Source organism: Misgurnus anguillicaudatus, chromosome 4 (genome assembly GCF_027580225.2).
Source record: "Misgurnus anguillicaudatus chromosome 4, ASM2758022v2, whole genome shotgun sequence".
Taxonomy (NCBI): domain Eukaryota; kingdom Metazoa; phylum Chordata; class Actinopteri; order Cypriniformes; family Cobitidae; genus Misgurnus; species Misgurnus anguillicaudatus.
This window is the reverse complement of record NC_073340.2, coordinates 5,510,584-5,533,354: the sequence shown is the minus strand read 5'-3', so window position 1 is coordinate 5,533,354 and position 22,771 is coordinate 5,510,584. Positions and strand designations below refer to the sequence as shown.

Sequence of the window (22,771 nt, the reverse complement as noted above, 5' to 3'; positions counted from 1 at the left end):
AGCCAATCAGCAGTAAGGAACGTGTCTACTAACCGACATCCTTGCCGGGTTGCGTATGTGTGGGGCGAGTCTTTCAACAGAAGGTCCAGATTCTATTGGGGTAGGGGCGTGTTTGTTTAGGTGATTTCAAATATCAACATTGGCTTTCAAACATCGTGGACTCCGCCTTTAACTCAAGATTTACAAGTCATTTGAACTTACTATTATTTATCTTGACAAAGATGAGTTGTTATAACTTATAAAATATAGTTGATATATGTAAACTTCATTTTGTGAGTTGTAGCAACTCCTCTCTTGTCAAGATAAATAATAGTGCTGTTGACATGACTTGTAAATCTGGAGTTAATTCATCTAAAAAAAAACAAAGAAGGCAGCAAATAATTTGTTTACAGTGTAGTCATCCCAGATAAAATTAATAAAGCAATTCATAAACTCTTGTATCTCATGCATTCCATTTAAATTGAAGGGTTTATCACTGTCTTACACACCTCATCAGACTCCTCCAGAAGTGGAACTACAAATATGTTTGCAAACATTACAAATGTTTCCCCCATGTGTTCACTTTTACCTAAGAGTGTAGCACTACACAATTTCACAGATTTTTCTCTAAAGTCCACAAGAAACTGCGAATGAATGGTTAGAATAGAGGAGCAGATTGAGTAAAGGCCTGCTTATAGCCTCCAAAAGAAGTCATGAAGTGTTTCTGAGAGCAAATGTTATCAATCAAGTTATTTTAGTTTAGCAGGACCTTGACTTAACCTCACAGGTGTGTGTTTTAATGTGCTAGTAAAATATGGCCCAATGCCCAGCTTTCTGTTTGATGCACCTGTCATTCTCTCTGATTTTATTAATGAGAACAGTTTAATAAACATTAAACATGAACAAGTCTTTGTCTTTAAAGAATAAAACTATAAATTACCAGCTTCATGCAATGCATTCTGGGAACCATAAATCCTCATCAACCTTTTTCTGTTTTTTTCCTTCAGATTTTGTTTCCTAGAATGCTTTGCATGATTGTATCGTTTTATTCTGTCAAGATAAAGGCTTGTTAATGTTTAATGTTCATTTAATGTTCATAAAAACTGTTGTCAGTAAATAACATACAGTGGGGAAGGTAGGTGTTTGACACATCAGCATTTTTATCAGTAAGGGGATTTCTAAGTGGGCTATTGACACAAAATTTCCACCAGATGTAGCCATCAAGCCAAATATTGAATTAATTTAAAGAAATCAGAACATTTAAGTATATAAGTTGAGTCATAATAAAGTGAAATGACTCAGGGAATAAGTATTGAACAAACTTTATTTAATACTTTGTAGAAAAGCCTTTGTTGGTGATTACAGCTTCTAGACGCCTCTTGTATGGAGAGACCATTGTCATCAGCATTGCTCAGTAGTGACTCGGGCCCATTCTTCCACACAAATGGTCTTTAAATCTTGAAGGTTCCTTGGGCCTCTTTTATGAACTTTGATCTTCAGTTCTCTCTTTGATTTTCTACTGTATGGGACTGACCACTTCATTGTTTCCTTGGCCTTGTGTTTGGGATCATTGTCTTGCTGAAATGTCCACCTTCTTTTCATTTTCAGCTTTCTGGTAGATGGCAGCAGATTTTTTATCCAGAATGTCCCGGTACATTTCTCCATTCTTACTGCCTTCAATAATATGAAGTGTTCCAGTACCTCTTGCTGAAAAGCAGCCCCAAACCACGATGCTTCCACCCCAAACTTAACTGTTGGTATGGTGTTCTTTGGGTGGTGGGCAGTGCCATTTTTTCTCCAAACATTGTGTGTAGAATGACTGCCAAAAAGTTCAATTTAGCTTTCATCTGACCACACTATAGTCTCCCAATAATCCACAGGCATCTCCAAATGCTCTTTCACAAACTTTAACCGAGCCTCAACATGCTTTTTGTTCAGCAATGGAGTTGCATGGTGGTGCATGGATGCCATGGCGGTTCAGTGCATTGCTTATAGTTTTCTTTGAAACAACAGTACCTGCTAATGCAAAGTCTTCGTGAAGCTCTGCCCGAGTGGTTCTTGGCTCTTGGAGATCTCTCCTGATTATTCTTTGGACTCTGACAGGAGTCATCTTACATCTTATGTGTAGCACCTGATCGTGGCCAGTTTATGGTGAAGTGATGCTCTTTCCATTTCCGGATAATGACCCCCACAGTGCTCACAGGAACATTCAGCACTCTGGAAATGCGCCTATAACCATTCCCATCAAAATGCTTTTCAACGATAAGATTACGAAGATCTTGAGAGAGTTCTTTGCTTTTACCCATCATGAAGTCTTTCCTGTGTGCCTTCTGGGTAATGAGAAGCCTTTATAGGCCATCAATTAAGACTAAAGCAGCTGATATCAATTAGTACTAATAGGGGGCAGGGTTTCTCTCTCAATACTGACAGATTTCAAGTAATCTCCTGGCTTTCTATGCCATTTTGCACCTTGTTCTTTTCATGTGTTCAATACTTATTCCCGGTGTCAATTCACTTTATTTATTATGACTCAACTTGTATACTTAAATGATCTGATTTCTTTGTTTGAATTCAACCCCTTACTGATAAAAATGCTGATGTGTCAAATACTTATTTTTCCTGCTGTGCATTTAAATCTACAGTAAATTACTGGTAAAAAAACTCCATAACTACAGCAATTGTTTACATTGTACAATAGTAATTAAACATAATGGTTACACTTTTTTTTAAAGGAATAGTCTACTCATTTTCAATATTAAAATATGTTATTACCTTAACTAAGAATTGTTGATACATCCCTCTATCATCTGTGTGCGTGCACATAAGCGCTGGAGCGCGCTGCGACGCTTCGATAGCATTTAGCTTAGCCCCATTCATTCAATGGTACCATTTAGAGATAAAGTTAGAAGTGACCAAACACATCAACGTTTTTCCTATTTAAGACGAGTAGTTATACGAGCAAGTTTGGTGGTACAAAATAAAACGTAGCGCTTTTCTAAGCGGATTTAAAAGAGGAACTATATTTTATGGCGTAATAGCACTTTTGTGAGTACTTCGACTCGCCTGAAAAGTCCGCTCCCCTTCTCACTCTCATAATGGGAGAGGGAGGGTGTTACTGCGCCGAGTCAAAGTCTCAATTGTATTATTTATTTATTGCATATTTTTTATATTAGCTTGGCTTCTTTTATGTACAGTATGTTAACATTTTTAATAATACTAAAACACGTCAACAAGTAAAATAAAATAAAATAAAATCAACAAGTTAAAAAGTTGCCCTCCAGATTGCTTTATCCATTGTGATATCCCTTGCTCACAAAAAGGTTAGAGACCCCTGATTTATATTTTATGTTAATATTTAGTGTAGGTCTAAAACACAAAATATGAAATTATGGTTTAACAGTGTAACACTAACCCTATACTAAGTACATGTTGTTAATCATTATTACTCAGTACTTAAATGCAAGGGCACTATAAAATAAAGTGTAACCAATATATTACATTGAAAGGTTTTTATTTAAAGTTTTTAGTCTTTCCCCATATAGGCGGTGTTGCCAGAATGGTCGTTAATAAAACTGACGTACCTTAAAGGTATTTGGGTCTTAATATACAAATGTACGTAATTCTGGATAAAGCAAAACTCTGGGTTATGCCTTCTTTCAGACAAACTAATGTGAAATGACAAGCCAGCACAAACATTAGGGGTCACCATCTTACACATGCCAATAAAAATTTGCATTAATGTGAATGCAGTACTCGGCAAGAAAAGAAATAACATCTTGTAAAGTTTTGCATTTTGTTTTGTGTGAAATAAGACTGTCAGCAAAGCAACCAGATTTATGTTGTACAGAACAATGAGTAAGTGTTTCCCTCTCTCAAAAAAAAGAAAAAAAGAATCCCAAGCTTAAATCTACTTTTAGGCACAGATATGTATACATTTTATAACAATACTATACACACTTTGATGGCAATATGTACCTCCGAGGTACTAGTACATGAACTCTTCAGGTATACTTTTTTAAAAAGGGTATCGCCCCAGTGACAATTTTTGACTATTTTCTTCTGACAGTGTATTGCCTATATTAAGTATAAGTATTCATATAGTGTATAGTTTTAAAGCTCTGGTTAATAATTGGTATAGTTGCACATCACCTATTGCTAATGAAAACAGGGGTACAAGTGAGTTCTAAGGTCAAAGGTCACTTGAAACTGATCTGTGATTGGTGCAGATGGTTTGGGGGATTTTCCCCTCATTTCGGCCAGATCCTCAGCTCTTCCCAAAACACAGATGCCCATTCAGGGCAGACCCCCATGGATGGAGGGAAGGGGGCACCAAAAGCCCTTTTGTGCCCAAAGAGAAGCTCTGTTGTCAGACACTGGACCCACTGTCTTCTCTTCTCAATGGAGGCTTCTTGCTTTTGCAATAATGTTGGAATGTTTCCCTTTATGTTTTTTTTTTCTTTTTCTTTGTTTTAATAGAGACTTTGTACTCGCATAGCTATGCGATGCCACACAAACCCTCACACTCTCTTTTTCAGCTATAGGAGTTCACTTACTTTAATTGTAAGATTGTAATGAAGTATGCAGTGCTAAGAAAAGCAAAAGTCTCACTGCGCAGTGCATGTTAGCGTTCTACAATTTGAGATCTCCACCCTATTTTACTAGCAAGAGTGCTTATGTGAATGCGGAGAAGTTGCGGTTCCTTAAGCCTGTCCTCAGAGGTGGGTGAATAGAGTCTCTCCACACACAGAAATAGACCTGCCTCAAAGGAGTGAAATATGCCAGAGAAGAATTCCTGGGGATGGGAAAACATGTTTCTGTAATGGTGAGAAGGGCTGTTGTTTCCAGTTCGCTCCCCACACTGTGTGAACATACTGTACCTCATGGACTTTGAGGTTGGGTGAGCGAGTTCAGTTCACCCTTCTCAAAAGTTGATATCTTTTTTATGCATTAAATGTTTATGTTTTACTTTTCTTTTTGCAAATTATTTGTCACATTGTTACCAAGGTTGGGAGTGTATTGCTTTGGCAGTGCAAAAGGTCATGGGTTTGATTCCAGGGAACACTTATACACTGTAAGTCGCTTTGGATAAAAGATTCTGCCAAATGTGTTAATGTAAATGAAACAGGGTCATGTATCAGTCAAGCGAGCTCAGGCCCTGTTATTTTTTCAGCAAGTATATTTTTAATGCAGCTTTAAAAAAGAAGTCTGTGAAGCTGAAGGAAAATGACATGCCTTAATTTGGGAAGTCCAATCCAGAAACACTTTCTGCAGATAATGTGCTTTAATCTAGCATCTTCTGTCCAGTCTCGTGTTGCTCGAAATTTGTAATTTTCCCTTCAAAATGTGAGAGCTGCACTTTTCTATACAAAAAAGAATAAACACAGTGATCACTGTAGTTTCTGAAAGTGAGACAGGGTGTCTCCTTAAAAAAACAAAGTGCATGATACCGTTGTCAGTCCAACCCAACCTGTAACTTCACTGTAAAAAAGTAAAAAGTTGACTTGTTTTAAAATTCCAAGGAAACTTGCTACACAGCTTTATTAAATGGGACATTTCACAGGACGTTTTTAAGATGTCAAATAAGTCTTTGGTGTCCCCAGAGTACATATGTGAAGTTTAGCTCAAAATATCATATACATAATAATTTTAACATGTTAAAATTGACACTTTGTAGGTGTGAGCAAAAATGTGCTGTTTTTAAGTGTGTCCTTTTAAATGCAAATGAGTTGATCTCTGCACTAAATGGCAGTGGCGTGGTTGGATAGTGCAGATTAAGGGGCGGTATTATCCCCTTCTGACATCACAAGGAGAGCCAAATTTCAATGATCTATTTTTTCACATGCTTGCAGAGAATGGTTTACCAAAACTAAGTTACTGTGTTGATCTTTTACATATTTTCTAGGTTGATACAAGTACTGGGAACCCAATTATAGCACTTAAACATGGAAAAAGTAGGGATGCACCGAATCCAGGATTCGGATTCGACCGAATACTTGGCTTTTTGACAGGGTTGGGGTTCGGCTGAATATTAGATTTTTTTTCCACCGAACCCTAGGCTTGGGCTACGCTGGTCGACGTCACGTGGCCATTGATTACACACATCGGGTGCTGACGTGGAGATAAGCTTTTTCTTTTGGTGAGCCTTAGGGGCGGTTCACATTTCGCGGATGCACCTGGAAAAACAAGCGCGTCGAACCGCATCGCTTTCATTATGAAAAGGCTTATGGTAATTGTCAAAATAGTTTTTCCCACTTGTCATCCTGGCATAATATTGCCTATTCTTTTTTAAAGTTAAAACCAAATAAAATGAAAAATACACTGCTGTGGACGTTGTTTTCAAATTTGCATAACTGCGCTCTGTCTCTATGCACAGCTCAGCAAGCCACTCCCACTAATCCAGAACACCGCTTAGCTGTATGCTAATATGTGCATAAATGCCACCTTAGTAAGAAAGAAAATTGAAACACTCACTTTATAGTCAGACGTCCGTTTATTCCTGCAGGCTTTGGCTGTCGCTTCCAGTATAGGATTCTAAAATATGTATCCAGGATGCCGCTGTCCATATACAGTACGAAGCTTGTGTGGTTGGCCTCAGCTCTTTGCTGTATTGTGGCTCATAAAGGTGCAATGAACAGCGGATTAGAGCATTACGCTTGCGAAATCACCCTCTTTCATATCAGGACAAGTGTCGAAAATTAGCACATGTGCTATAACACTTTAAACAATGCATCTGGTTTATCCAATGTTATTGCTATGTCCATATTAATTTAACTAAATAAAAAAAATATCGATTACCTTCCACTGTTATTGTAACATGAAGTCTGGTTCACCCCACATCGTCTGTCAGCTTAGCTTCCATAAAGATGGCTGCTGTATTGTTTATTTTTTCTCGGGTATGTTTGTGTATTTTCCCAATCATTGATCTGTAATAGGTCTGTAGCATAAGTGAGACATAGCACTTCCTTTTTTCAATGACGCAAAATGACGATTTTTACATAATTGAAAGAAGGAAGTGCAACATTAAAATCTTTATTTCTCCCGTCTCAGGGGAACCTGGGGGTGTTGATGCACGACCATTTAAAAACATGACTAATGATACAAAGCTTAATGCAAATCGGTGACGTGTCCCTTAAAGTTTACTCAACTTTTTGGCTAAGTAAACTCAAAACATGAACTTTTATTTAGGTTTCGTATGTAAGGGATAATGTATAGGCAGCCGGTGGTTATTGCAGAAAAAGCCCTGACAGTGTGATCAGGACCCGACGCAGACAAAAGGAAAACCTATTCGGGTTTAAGATAAGACAAGAAACTCAAATGTCAGGAACACACAGTTTGGTTTAATCATTTGTAAATATAATGACATATATGTTATTAAAATACATATTTATATTTAATTTTGTGAATATTAAACCATACCTGCAGCATCCAGGTTACTGTGTGTTAGTTGTGAGTGGTTGTTATCTGGGAATAACAAACCTGCAAATGTTGCGACCGGCCAATCAGAATCAAGCATTCCAACAAGCTGATTAATAAATTGTTTTAATTGCATTATATACACACACTTTACTTAAATCGAAAGTTCACCCAAAAAATACAAACTTTGACACTATTTGTTATCACCGTCATGTCGTTGGTTTCCCCCAATGTCTTTTTCCATCCAAAAACAAGAACGGTGTCATTATTGACCCTCATGTTGTTTGGTCCCTCAATGTCTTTTGTTGTTCTTCAGAACCTAATTTGCAGAATTTATAAAAAAAATAGTGTTTGGGGGTTTATGGTTACTATGAGAGTATATGGTGACTCTTCAAGCTTCAAAAGGAGTCAAACAAATAACTCAACTCTTGCAATATATTTTAGGTGTCCTGAAGGATTAGAAAAAGGTTTGGTGAAAAACAAACTAAAGTATAATCCATTATTTGATGTGCCTCTCTGTGTCTGAACTGTTGTAAGAATGTTTACTTTCAATAATGTGTAACAACTGGAACAACAGCAATATCCACAACATGAATCTCTTCAAGGCACTTAAAATATATGACACAAGTCAAGTGGAGTTTATTTAACACTTTTGGGTCTTTTTGTACCTGGAAATGTTTTCTGGTTACTATGGGAGTGGATGACCGCCTTGGTCACCATCCACTCCCACATTAACCAGAAAATTCCAAAGAACACTTTAAAAAAAATTGCATTGGTTTCTGAAAAACAAAGAAAGTCATGGGGGATCAAAGGACATTTTCTGTTTTTGGTGAACTATCCCTTTAAGTAATGGATAAAACAGTACAGTTCTTCAATCACCAATAAGTGATGTGATGACACATACTCATCACATGCTCACACTAAGTGTGATTGTTTCACTTTGTGAAAACAGAGATTTGTGGACTTCTTTCTACGATGTCTAAAATTGAAAGACTAAGATTGAATCCAAAATAAAATCTGGTTTATTGTTGAGAGTCATCACAGATTTTATTATGCAAAAGATGCAAGGTATGTCTGTGGAGCTTTTCAGATCCTTTCTCTTCCATCTTGTTCTCGCTCTCCAGCAGTATACTGGTGTGCTGTAAGCCTTTCCGTGACTAGCTGTCATTAATCGGACTTCTCTGGGGGCAGTACCTTGAGCGCATGCCAGCGATCGCGTCGTACAGCAGGAGAGATTGAAGAAGGCAATGAAAGAGTGTCGGGGGTGGTGAAAAGGGGGGGTCAAAACAGTCTTCCCAAAACAGAGCAGCTTTTCTTGCTTTGTGGAGCGCAGGCTCCGGGAGGTTCCGGGAAGTTCTGGGGCAATTGCGTTGCGAAGAGGAGCGTAGGCCAAACACATAAGAGACGCTTATCAGTTTTGGCCCTCCCAGCCTGTTGTGGAGACCACCATCATACAACCTCAGGAGAGGAACTCCCTCCCCAATGCCTTCCCAAAACACTCGAGTGCAAATCTAAATCATCCTCTAGCGCTTACTGCTAATGAAATGTTATTCTTACTCATTTATCTGCCTGACAACACGCTCATTGTTGCACAGTTGTGCCGTCATCTTGACTTGGAAGATGTGTTTGTGCTTGAGTATCATTGACGATAAAATAGCTTTCAAGTTCATGCCCCATCCATAACCTATTTTCTCCTGAGTCTTGTGGTATAGCACTTAGCAGACACACCCGTACGTTAAAAGTTGTTGTGGAAAGTTGTCTGATACAAATAACAGCCCTCACAGAGAGAAGAGACTCAGTCAACAGTCATTTCTCAGTTCTGGCACACTTCACTGTTAAATCTCTCGCTGAGATAATTTGCAAAGTTCAGTGAGCTGCGAGGTTATGGAGTGTCGAAACCACATAACAAGCAGAACGATCTGTCACGATGTGAAATTAAATCAATTTTGTGATAATGTCTTTATTTCTACAGAAACTTGGCTATAGGGATTGGCATTCAGAATTTCCCAGAAGGCCTTGCAGTGAGTCTTCCCTTAAGAGGTTCTGGGGTGTCCACATGGCGATCCTTCTGGTGAGTCCAGACACATACATACAGGTTCTGTTCCGAAACTGAGCTGTTTACCTGGACTGCATTTTAAAGGCATCACATGCACACTCTTGATGTGAATGCTGTAGCTAGACATCCAATTTTATTCTAAAATTTATTTTATTATTTGTTTTATTCAAATTCAAAAAAGTAGCATTAACAACACATGAGATGTTCAGATGCAAAACCCTCTAAGTCCATCTGACGTTTTCTTGTAAATATGCATATTTATCATGTTCTTGTGTTTAGGTTTTTAGTCAGTAACTAAAATGCCTTATTTTCACAAATGCCACTTTAGTCATTTCATGGGTATTTAACAAATTTGAAATATTTCACTGCAAAATCCTCTAAGTACATGCAACTTCTAAAAAAACCAACTTCTTTGGACAAGACATAGTAAACAGTAGAAAAATCACTAATGATAACTTGAAACATTGCAAATGATGAGAGTCAACATGTAAAAATGAAGACACTAAACAGAACATTAGGGGGTGCTAATGTGAGTATCCAAGTACTCACAAGGGACCCAAGTTTAACTCTTTCCCCGCCATTGACAAGTTATCTCGTCTAGGGCTGGTGAAAACGCGTTGACGTCATCAATTACGTCGATGCAAAAAATACGTTGACGGAAAATATGCGCGTCGATTCGTTAGACGCAAAATGGCGGAGCCGGAGGGTAGCAATGCGAGTTGCTCCTCGCAAGTGTGAGCAGTGCGTAAGCGGCGCATGTTTTTATTCAACGCCCATGTTAACAAGCATGAACACCGCACGCATGAGCAGCGCGAGCTCACGGCGCTGTAGCAGCAGTGCTTCGATCGTTTCTGCGTCAGCTCAATTAAAGTGACAGTGCTTTGTATATGGTTTAAATTCTTGTGTGTTGACGCAAAAAAGTGTAATTTTACCATAAAATCATGAAAGCAATGAAATATTTAAAAACACACTGTAGCCAGAAGACTGCGCTGTCATTGACTCTCTGCCCAGCACTAAATGAGTCCTCATCTATCTTAATAAACTTAAGAGAAAGAGATTTAATAATGAATGTGCTTATTAAGTCTATAATTTTGTTTATATATCTCATTACATGGACTATATAACAGCACAAAAACAATGTGGATTAAACAAATCAAGTTATAAAAATTACACTGACCATCAAAAGGCACATAAATGGTTTTTCTCATAAATGCATGTAAAAAAAAGTAATGTGACCTGGAGATTTTTAAGCTGTTACTTAACTGCACAGTATGCGCTGCAAATGCTGCAAAATGTTTTATTGAATGCTACCTCTAAAGAATGCATTACTTTGCACTTGTATAGTCTTTTTTTGTTGCAGTGTTAAAGGCGGAGTCCACGATGTTTGAAAAACGGTTTGGAAAAGGAGACGGGCCGACTACCAAAACACACTTATAGCCAGTCAAATCAAATCAATGCCGGGTTGCGTATGTGTGGGGCGGGTCTATCAACAGAAGGTCCAGATTCTATTGGGGTAGGGGTGTGTTTGTTTAGGTGATTTCAAATATCAACATTGGCTTTCAAACATCATGGCCTTTAAGGAATTCATGTTTTTTTCATTCAGATATGTAAATCAACATGTATAAATTGCTATTAGTTAATTAATGGGGAGATAATCGAGAATCAAATCGAAATCGAATGGGACTGATAAAATGAATCGTTAGGTTAATCAATGCGTCGAAAAAATAATCGCTAGATTAATTGTTTAAAAAATAATCGCTCATCCCAGCCCTAATCTTGTCAATTAAAAGAAAACATTTGCATAAAAAAAACGTGTTTCTAAAGAATTTTTATGTTAATCTGCAATACTGCAATACTGCAATTTTAAAAAAACTGAAGCCAAAACATTATTTACTAATTTTAAACTCTGTGTATGTTTTGAAAATCCTTCCGAATCTGATCTCTAACAAAATTCCTTCACAAAAATGAAATTATTTCAAATTTTGCTAAAAATATTTATATTTAATATTTATTTATATATGTATAAGAAAAATACCCATATATAAGCAGAGAAAAAATATAGATAGGATGATATGGTTTTCCCCCGTTTTGTTTGTTGATTTATTGTTTGTTTGAAAGCAGAGGGTCTGTTCTTTTTATTTGATATATGTTTAGATACTTTTGGAAGAAAATTTTCCTGGAAGGCATTTTGTGAAACTTTTGCGAAAATCACAAAAAATGCTGGTGAGCAACTTTTTAAATAATGGCTGGCGGGGAATCAGTTAAATATAAAAGGTGGTCATTTTGCATACTGTCGTTTATTCACTAATGCTGCATTGCTTGCATTACATAGATTACTTGTGGGATTTAACTTTGTGTCATGCAAATTTTTCACTTGAGTTGAATATTTTCAACTTGTGCGAAGACTGATTCGCGTCATTCACATTTCCCTCACAAGTTCGCATAATTTGCATCTATTTATGTCTATTCGCATCTTTGTATTGACTTTGTATGAAATCTAGTTTCGCAAATCGTTGAATTCATAATTTGGTGTGTGCGCCCCATTAGAGGACTTTGCTGAAAATTTGTTGTGGCGTTTAATGAATTCTGCCAACAAATCAGTATATCGGTATTTCAAGCGAAGGTACTGTATTTGATAAACATATTTTTACTTACTGTGAGCATTGACTTAACCTCTTTACCAGCACCCTCACTCTAGCCCAAACCATGAAAAGACCTACGTTCACTAAAATGGTTGTTTTTACTGAACTCTTTAGAGTATAAGCTTAACTATTATTTGAAACATTATATCATTTGAAAGAAGACACGTTGTGCTTCATTTTCCAGGATAAAATTTAAAAAAGTTAGAGAGGCTTAAGTACATTGGAATGAAATTTTTTGTTATCTTTTTTATTAAAAATCTTAATGATAAAAATGTGTGAGACACCTAGAAATCCCGAAGCCAAGTAATAACCCAGTCTCACCCCATGTCGTCAATATTTGACGACACTTGACCATTCGTCAATATGTGACGCGGAGGGTATACCTTTCGCGTCATTTTTTGACGAACTGGGGACTTCAATACTATTACGTCCGTTGCATTCTCTTCTCCTATTTTCTTACCATTTTCGCGTCGGTTTAGGGTTAGATTTACATAATGACATCCCTACCCAAACCTAACTCTAACCCCAACGCCAGGTGACAACTGTTTCTAACCCCAACGCCAGGTGACAACTGTTTAATTTCGCGTACACTGTTTAATTTCGCGTACACTGTTTAATTTTGCGTAATCTAACCCTAAACCGACGCGAAAATGGTAAGAAAATAGGAGAAGAGAATGCAACGGACGTAATAGTATTGAAGTCCCCAGTTCGTCAAAAAATGACGCGAAAGGTATACCCTCCGCGTCGCATGTTGACGAGTGGTCGGGTGTCGTCAAGTGTTGACGACATGGGGTGAGACTGTGTTAAATAATGACACATCCAGTAATAAACCTTCTTAGTAATAATCCAAGTACAGAGTGTGGATTAATTCCTTCCTATAAATCTTTTTTGATTTATTTTAGAATATGGTTGCTATCTTGTTCCATCAATTTCTCAAGTTAATATCAGACTGGGGTTATAAATGAGATGCTACTGTAGATGGGCAAGTGTTTCAAAATGTTTTTTTGCCTGTTTTGTCACTGCTTTCTGGTACGGACAGCTCAGTGGGATGGTGGAGCCTTTGGCTGGGTTGTTAGGAGCTGTTGCTGTAGTGCTGGCAGAGCCGTTGCTACCGTACGCTCTTGCCTTCGCCGCAGGAGCCATGGTGTATGTAGTGGTCGATGACATCATTCCCGAAGCACAAGTCAGGTTAGTTTGCAGTGTTTTTATTGGACGTTTTGCAGATGTTCACATACTACTTGTACTTTGACTTTATATTAACAGATGTTTGTGTCTTTGTGTTCTATAGTGGAAATGGTAAGCTGGCCTCCTGGACGTCCATTTTTGGCTTCATCGTAATGATGTCACTGGACGTGGGGCTTGGTTGACCCTTTCTATGTGTTGAAATGTGTAACCATTTCCAGAACATCAGCTGATTGCACTGAAAAAAGCGACCAAAGCAGCCTTTTTTCTTAGTGTATAGGTATAATTGTTGTATTTTTTTTTTTACTTATTTGATGTACATTTGTGTTATTTTTATTGATTTTAAGAATGAGTCGCATTTGTTAGACAGGGTGGAATATTGCTTACAAAATGACAATACTTGAAAAATGATTAAAACTTGAATGAATGATTTAGGGTTTTATTTTTGAGGTATGGTATGATTTGTATAATATGTGTTTGTTTACATGGGTAGACCAATATGTGTGAGATTTATACTCAACTCTTACCATCCATATGCTCTCAGAAATGCTGTGCACTTAATTGATAATGAAAACCGGTGAAAATTCAGATCATTACATCTTTGATTAATTGATTCATTTACACTGTGAATCATTTATTTATGATTCAGTGGATCCATTAATGTTCATCTAGTATTTCATTGTTATTACTGAACTACTGTTTCATCTTTCACTCTGTCTTTTCCATAATTGCATCTGAAACATATTGAACAAGTTATAAATGAAGTTTCATTTTCTGTAGGAGTATAAATATTATTCAATGGTTTAATAAAATTTCTAATTCCTTAAAAAACGAATTGATTGTTTGTTTTGCTGTTTTTTCTTACTAATTGATGGGAACATCAAATAGACTGTACATGGATTAGCCTATTATGGCTGCAGACTGTTACCATAAGCTATACATCATTATTGTGTTGTACAAGCAAGTTTTTACTTGCAGTTTTATTTTTATCATACAGGACTGATACCAGCCGAACAAACAGATTCTTTTTCTGCTTTATATACACTGTAAAAAAATATTTGTTGGTTCAACTTAAAAAAGTAAGTTACCTGGTTGCCTTAAATTTTTTTAATTAACCTAAAAATATTAGTTACCTCAAAAACGTTGTGTCGATTAATATTTTTAAGATGAATTAACTACAAATTTTAAGGCAACAATGTAACTTAATTTTTTAAGTTAAACTAACTTTACAGCGTATAAATACATAAATATCATGTTAGCGACACTCAAAAAATATATATTTTTGCACTTTGTCCAATTTACTTTAATGAAATAAGTTAATACAACACATTTTTGTATTTTTGTCTCAACTTAATTTTATCATGTTCAATTCATTTAAATTTTAAAAATTACAATAACTTCATAATTTTATGTTGGCACCACATGAATGATTTTTGTTGCTATTACTAACTGAGCCGTGGATCTGTATTTCCCAGCATGCTTTGCATACAGCTGCCTTTGAAGAGTCATTTTTAAAATTAAGTGTTGTTTTATGCATTTTTAGGTAAAGAGAAATACTTTATAGTGTTTAATGTTCATTTATCTTATTGATTTAGAAGAGTTTTTGATATATTTTTTCGAATTGTTTGGTTACCATTGTGCAGAAGGGTGCGCTTGTGGTTAAGTTGTGGATGTGACGTACTTCTCTCAATGAGCACTTACTGTGTTAATGACTGTCTGGAGATCAGTTTCTTCTCAGATGCTCATCCAGTCTTGTCATTTATCAAAATACAGGCTGATGGTCGACCTGCTGCCTGACGCACCTCCACCGGTGAGTTTTTGCCTTAATTACACAGTGAGGTTAGGAGAGGACAGGAAAGTACAGGGAGGAGAGACGGGTACGGGATCGGCAAATGACACGAGCCGGGAATCGAATTCGGGTCGCCGAAAGTGCGAAAGCACCACATGTCGGAGCGTTACCCACTACACCATTGGCTCTGAACATTTCTTTGTTCTGATGAACACGAAGGAAGATATTTTGAGGAATATTTGTAACTAAAATGATCATGAGCCCCATTGGAAAAACTAATACTATGAAAGTGAAAAGGGCTCATATGGTTTGAACAACTAAATGTATGCAGATTTGTAACAACACTAGAGTGAGTAAATGACAGATTTTTCATTTTTGGGTGAGCTATCCCTTTAAATATGAATTGAATGTGAGAGCAACTGAATGTATATTTTGGCGTTTCCTCTTATGTTTTTGATGTGCTTTTATGTTAGTGTTTCATAGCACACAGTCATGTTAAACTAATATATACTGTTGCATATCTGATGCATTTCTTCATGACAGCCTCTCGCCCTACAAAAGGAATAGCTCAAGGATTTGGAAACATGATACCACAGCACCAATTAAAGCTAAATTAAAAACCATTTGTTTCATGGCCTGACCTATTGTTAAGAGTTTGGAAGATTGTCATCTGAAATGTGAATACATGAAAATAGTAGTTAAAAGATCTGCTGAACATTTTTCCTTAAGTTACTGTACATGCTTTGAGTACTTTCACTTGGGTTAAATTCAAATAAAAATAAAAAATGTCAAATAATAAAAGTATCTATTGTGCGTGTGTGGTCATGATTGAAATACTGTAGCAACATTACACTTCCTATTTCACATGGGGTGCAAACTGAATGACAACTATTTGCCAAAATAAGCACTTTATATTACTTGAAATACTGCAACTCACTCACTGTGAGATCAGGTCATGCAACTGCAAGTGCACTGAAAAAAACAACTTGTAAAATTTACTTAAAAAAATCCTCGTAACAATTTGCACAAACTTTTTTTAAGTAAAATTTACTGCTTTTTTATAAGTAAAACTTACCTACTAAAATCAAATAAAATTTACTTAAAATTGCATGATAAAACATGTTAAATAATTAATTAAATGTTACTTAATTATTTTATTTAGAGGGTAGATTTGTTTTGGTCGTTTGGGTAGGGTCTATTAGGTTTTTTTTTTGAAAATTGAAGCATTGCTGTCCTAATAATATTAAATAAATCATATTTTCTGTTTGTTATTTTCTTTAACATATTCCTAAGGACCTAGTTATTTTTAGTGTTGTAGATGGCATTGTGGCACAGAATTCATGACTGACAACGGGTCGGTCATTGGGTGGACTTGATTTGGAGCAGAGACGCACACAGACTGTGTTTCTGACATGCTTTGTCAGCACTGTGGAGAGAATTACAATTCAATGTTCTGAACAGGCTTCATGTAAAGAAACACTGATCACCTGAACGGTGACTGCACAAAATTATTATTTACAACAAAACAACATCAATAATATAAGAGCTTAAACCTTTATGACATTTTGCTAACAAATATTTAAGTAGTTAAAGTTCTTATCAGTTCTTATTCTGTGATAAAGCTTAAAAAATAAAAATATTCAGGCGCAAAGAATTGTGGGTATTCCTTACAACATGTGCAAATAAATGTAACTAAAGTTTTTGATTAAAATTTACTTATTTATTTTAGGACTATGTGCAGTGACTATAAAACAGTTAAATAATACAAGAAAATATCTAATAAGACTTACTATTCCCACACAGTTCATTTTTACATGAATTAATTGTGTATTTATCATCATTTTACTTAGGAAAATCTAGTTCTCAATAAATGTTAATATTATTATGTAGAAATTATGAGAGTTAATCTAATAAATATTACTACACCAAAAAGTTCGTTTTTTCAGTGTGGTTTGCTGCTGTTTAATTGTTTAACAGTCCAATTCAATTTTTTAACACATGTAGAAAGTGTATTTGCATGTACTGTACTGTGTGGTATGCAATACATCATAAAGCTACACCAATTGCCAACAAAACACAGACATTTGATGCAGTTTTACTTACCGCCTGCTACTCATGACCCGGTTGGGACCACCCTATTTTAACAAAATCCAGCGCAAAAGAAACACTCATGCTTCGCTGCTACCAGGGATAAACAAACTATATTCATTGTTTTCATAAGGCTGGCTTACTTGGAAAGCTGAACAAGGCTCCTTACATCCAAAAACACACTTCTTTTGTGGCATGGTTGTTGCGTGCAGCGATGCCTGTGACTTCTCCTTGAAGGAACAATGCTAATGATAAGCATTCTCACTTTTCTTGACATGTAGTTGTGCTTTTCGGGAGGAAGTGCCAATATGGGGTCACTGATACAGTACATGGTACCCATATTCGGAAACAAAAAAAATTTATGAAACTTGCAGGAGTTTGGCCCACAAATACTCTGTCAAACGCTTAACTGCTTTTTGACACTTTGCATTTGTTAAGCATGATGATAACTGTGCTAATAAGTCAGAATGCATAAAAAACATTAACCCCCCCCCCCCCAATTAATTTCAAGAAAAAACATATTTTCAGGAAAAACCTGCCATTCCCATTAAAACGCTTTTGCCTACCTCAATGTTTTATATAAAGGGCAATAAATCTAGATAACCTGCTTAAAAGGTATATACTTCTGAAACCATAAGACATTTATTAATTTAGTTACAGTAAATAAATGACAGCATCATATTAAAGCAGACATGCCATTATATCTTACACGGAAATTGGCCATAAATGACATACAAAGAAATGAGATACAAACAGGAAAATTATAAAATGCTTTGAAGAGACTTTTCTTCCTAAGCTTCTTAGATTCTTAGCATGCTGTGATCACATATTTATGGGACATGCATTGTAATGTTGCCGCAAAACCATTTAAAGTCTTGAAATGAACTGCAGTGGATTCAATTCCAGCCTCTGATTAGACGACACTTTTTGATTAGCTGAGTCTTAAATAAAATGCTAAAATCAATACTTCATCACATTAAAATCCTACTTAAAAGATTTCATCAGTCTTTGAGTTAAAGGGAGCTTGCACTCAAAATTCTCTTCATCTATCAGTTAATTCTCTTCAATTCACAATTTTAACGCATTAACTCCTAAGGCCTGGTTTCACAGACAAGGCTTAGCTAAAGCTCAAACTTGTGTTTCAGTCCAGAATGAGCCTTAAACGTTGTCTGTGAAACCGGGGTATGTACCAGGTTGAGCTGTGGTTGCAAGCAAAACAAAACTTACCAGTAAGGTCTACTTCTAAGGCATGTTTATAAAAAATAATTTAACTAAGGCCTAGTCAGAAAACCTGGCCTATATGTCTGCTTCTAGTCCGTCATTTACAGCTTGACAGAAATTACTAAATTATGAATCATTTTATTACTACTTATTTAATTAACAATTAACACATCTTTAAAAATCCAAAATGTTATGTATATTTAAAAAATATTATTGAAAATTGTACCCCGGGGGTGTCTAATGCTTTTTCTGATTGGTTGAGAAATGTTTCACGGGTATGCATTTTTTTCAGGACTGATAAAGACTTCCTCAGACAAGGGCCGGCACCACGGCACCACCTCACCATTAATGTTGAATGGGATTTTAATGATAAAATGTGCTATTTATAAAAATCACCTTTGCCTGTATTGTCTTCATAGAGTGAATAATAAGCTAAAATAGCAATATTTTAGTTAAAGACATGTGAGGCAAGGTCGAATTTTGATTGGTTGCTTGACTTGAGAATTATATGCATTCATGTGATCACCCCCCTCTGTATTTCAGACGCCCCCTTATCAGCGCTGCCTCAGACACAGAAAAGTAAAAGTGAACTATCATTTCCATTTTAATGTATAATACTATGTGAAGCAGATCAATAAAAATTCACAGAAAAAAACAGAGAGCTGCTTATGTTATTGAGGTTTCAGTTAATTTCTTTAAATTAATGGGAAAATATATGAAATGAGTCAATTACGTTTGTGATCTTTACCATGGTGCATGTGGCAAAATGACAATTAGTTAAAGACTTTTGGTTTCTTTTGTGTGAAAAATTTAAATAAATTAATATTAGAAAAAATCTAATTCACAAACAACAACAAAAATATATTTTTTGTAAAGAAAGCTCAGTGAAGTGTTTGGAAAAATGTACTTCAGTATTAGAAATGCTTATAAACTGACCATTCTGAATATTTGTTTCTCTGTTTTAAACAAATCACACACATAACAAATATTTGAGGTTTTTTAGTTGCCTTCTGGCTGTCATCACTGACCTAGATAATGTAGAAAAAGCCTTTAAGTTCGTTTTTTTTATTTGTGAAATCTGGCAAAGTTAGCTAAATAACTGAAGTGGTGAATCTGGGTGGTTGTGGTTATGGCATGTGTAAAGGAATGTGTTAGGGTTAAACAGAGAGAGAAAGTGTGGAGACTTGCATACAATGTCTTTGTGTTTCATACCCTGCCTCCCGGTCACGCAGTAATGCAACTTGGACAAGCCCACCAATCCAGAAATATGTGCGTGGGTGAGCGTGTTATTCAATAAATCTTCTCTTGACCAGGCACTTACCTTTATATGTGTTGTGTGCACTCTCAGAAATAAAGGTACAAGACGGTACAAAAGTTGTCAAAAGGTGCATATGGTACCATACACTGTAAAATGTGAAACTTAATTGTCACCATTTTTAGATGTTACCAATTTTAAGTATTTTTAAGTTGATCCAACATTTTACTTCTGGTACATATTAGGACCTTTTTAAAAGGTACCACTTTTGTACCCTTTTTCTGTGTGTGTGTAGGCCTATATTTTTTCTACAAATTCAAATTTTACCTTAAGAAATGTATAGCTACAAAAAATGTAACCTACATTATATATTTTGTATTAATCTGTTTACCCAAGAGCTTTTAAAAAATATGAAGAATTTGTTCAGAGCAGTGGTTCTCAAACTTTTTCGCGTACAGCCCCACTTGTGTACGGTGCATTCCTTCGTGGCCTCCCCCAAAGGAAATTAATGACATAAAACAATGTAAAACTTGAAATTTGAATTGAATAAAAAATATTAAATTATAATACAATGTATAGCTGTTGGCTAGTGTATTTTTCTGAGTTTTAAAGTTATGCCCCATGGGAGCATCCTGCAACCCCCAGTCTGAGAACCACTGATTTAGAGGACAAAGTTCACAAAATATCCCAGTCCTATTCCAGCAGGGTTAGGACTTATACCTCTGGTTTCACAGACAAGGCTTAAGGCTAGAATAAAATGCATGTTTGATCTGTCTCAATTGAAAATAACTTGCACTGACATCTTAAAATAAGCCAGTGCCAAAGATTAGTATCTCGTAATCATAGGGGAACCATTTTTAGCGCTATATAGCACCTATAAAGCACCTATGAAGAACCATCTGACTGGGGGTGATAATGCATCCCCATATAGCACCAGATATGGTTCTACATAGCACAATAAGGTTCTACACAGCTGCTACACAGGTACTACAAAGGTGCTATATGGTACTTACAATGGTTCCCCTTTGATTATGAGCCAGTAAACCACTTTTAGTGCCATTTAGCACCGTTTGTTTTTAGAGTGTTGACATAAACCAATATATCATCATAACTTGTCATGACAATTTGACATTACCAAGACAACTTTTTTTTACCAGTGATACAAATTGAATTTGTCATTAAAATGTCATTAAGTATTAATACTCTACTCTGTCAAATAGTTTTATAACAGCGTCATGAATATTTTTCTTGACCTCAACTAACAGTGGTACAAATTGAATTTGTCATTAAAATGTCATTTAGTGTGTCAGGGTCCGGCCATTGTATCCTGTTTAATATTGTGTCTTGTCATTATGGCTGGGTTCTGACAGTCCCATGTCTTGTGTGAAGGCTCATGATCTTGTGTTTAGAGTCATGTGCCTTCGGTGTCTCGTCTCCTGACCCCGCCCCCTTGTTCTCCCTGTTAATTGTTTAATCATTAGTTTATTTCCATCACCTGTTCCTCCCTTGTTATCTTGTTTAGTTTTTGCTATTTAAATCCCTTTGTGTCCATGGTCCTGTGCTGATTCATTTTGTACTATTCATGTCAGTTCTAGTCTTGTCAATCTAGTGTTTAAATTAGTCAAGTCCAGTTAGTGTGAAGTCTTTTGTCTAGTGTAGTTTGTCCATTAGTGAAGTGTCTTGTTCAGTGTTATTTTGCCCCCACGTGGGCTTTAATTTCCTGTGAATTTATTAAAGTGTTTTCTGTTTACCCCAACACCGTCTGCAATTGGGTTCTTCTGTCTCCTGCTCCTGACATAGTGTTAATACTCTGTCATAATAATAATTGTGAATATTCTTCAGTTCATAATGTTTTTTTTTAAGTTTCCTCAAACAATTAATTAATTAAAATTGGGTACAAATATATTTTATTGCATTTGGAGACAGATCCACCTGAAATTAAATGAAAAAAGTACAATTATGCTTTTAGCCATACAGTGTGGGTCCACATTGCTGCAAAAACAGTGAATTACATTAAATTAATAAAATTTTGTGTTTTTGATAAGATTGATAATTATTCTGTTATGTCATGTTTATGACAAGTTATGATGTCTTAATGTAATGACAACTTGACATAAACCAATACATTTCAAATAATGTCATCTTTGCATTAAAAATTACATAATTAAGCAAAATACTCTTAATGACAGTTGTCATACATGCATAAAAATTCCGTGTCATGATTATGAAGGTTTCATGTCAGTCTTATGCACACCCCTTCAAGTACAGTAAAGTGTTACCCAACAATGCCATGTCCTCCTGCTCATACTGTACACACATTGTAAAGACGAGTGATATTGTCGCAGACTACATATCCCATGGTGCACCGGCGCCGTAGCGAGCGCTCGTGTCGTGTGTGTGGAATGAAGGGCGCACTTGTTGAGTTTGGGAACTTTCGGAGGCTCGAACTTCTCATGCTGGATGCAGCGTAGAAATCTCTGTCAGATTATTACACATTGCTTTTTGCCTTTAACTTCTAGGACAGTTTTTGTCTTTGGCGAGGTTTAACTTGATTTACTCTATAACGGATTGCTTACTTAAACACAACTGTTAACTTGAGGAGTGACTTTTTGGGTGACTATAACAGTTGTGATGCGGTTTTGCAAGGGGATGAGAAGCATGGCTTCAATGGACTGTAAAGAGGCGCCAGATTGATCGTTTGAAATGTGAATAGTGGATTGTTTTGAAACAGATGCAAATGGCTGATGTTTCCTGACGGATGTGTAATGGCATTATGGAAATCACGAGCATTGCTCTCGGTGGGATTCATAAATAAATGGACGATGGCTGCAGAAGTTCAACTGAGGAGAACATTTAATGCTCATCTAAGGTAAGGTGTATGGATTTAATACTATAAACCGACAGCATACACAAAAGAAATAGAAACAGTATACAAATTAACACACTGCTGACTCGAACACTACTTAAAAACTACTTTTTGAATATACTGTACATTAACTGGGCAATAAACGGTGCTTTGGAGCTGAGGTAATTTGTTTTATGTGTATATTTTGTTGGTGTTCATTGATCGCGTGCACCTGCAGACTAACTTATAGAGAATGTGAATTGTACTCGCATGAACGGATTTCTTAATAATTTAATACATA

General features: G+C 36.1%; 1 protein-coding gene and 2 long non-coding RNA genes across 5 annotated transcripts in view; 2 read left to right on the top strand and 1 right to left on the bottom strand.

Moving 5' to 3' along the window:
* LOC129420278 (zinc transporter ZIP11) overlaps nucleotides 1-14,107 on the top strand; it is a 199,763-nt gene extending 185,656 nt beyond the window's left edge. The window contains exons 8-10 of the mRNA XM_073866580.1: nucleotides 9,365-9,454; nucleotides 13,111-13,278; nucleotides 13,379-14,107. Coding sequence (XP_073722681.1) covers nucleotides 9,365-9,454; nucleotides 13,111-13,278; nucleotides 13,379-13,457 — 337 coding nt within the window. The 3' untranslated portion in view covers nucleotides 13,458-14,107. The remainder of the gene's footprint in view (nucleotides 1-9,364; nucleotides 9,455-13,110; nucleotides 13,279-13,378) is intronic.
* Nucleotides 1-22,771, bottom strand: part of LOC141363678 (uncharacterized) — a 416,667-nt gene that overhangs the window by 304,235 nt on the left and 89,661 nt on the right. The window lies entirely within an intron of this gene.
* Nucleotides 22,010-22,771, top strand: part of LOC129420279 (uncharacterized) — a 135,798-nt gene continuing 135,036 nt past the window's right edge. For all 3 annotated transcript variants that reach the window (XR_012369187.1, XR_012369186.1, XR_012369188.1), the window contains exon 1: nucleotides 22,010-22,494. This is a non-coding gene — a long non-coding RNA (uncharacterized lncRNA). The remainder of the gene's footprint in view (nucleotides 22,495-22,771) is intronic.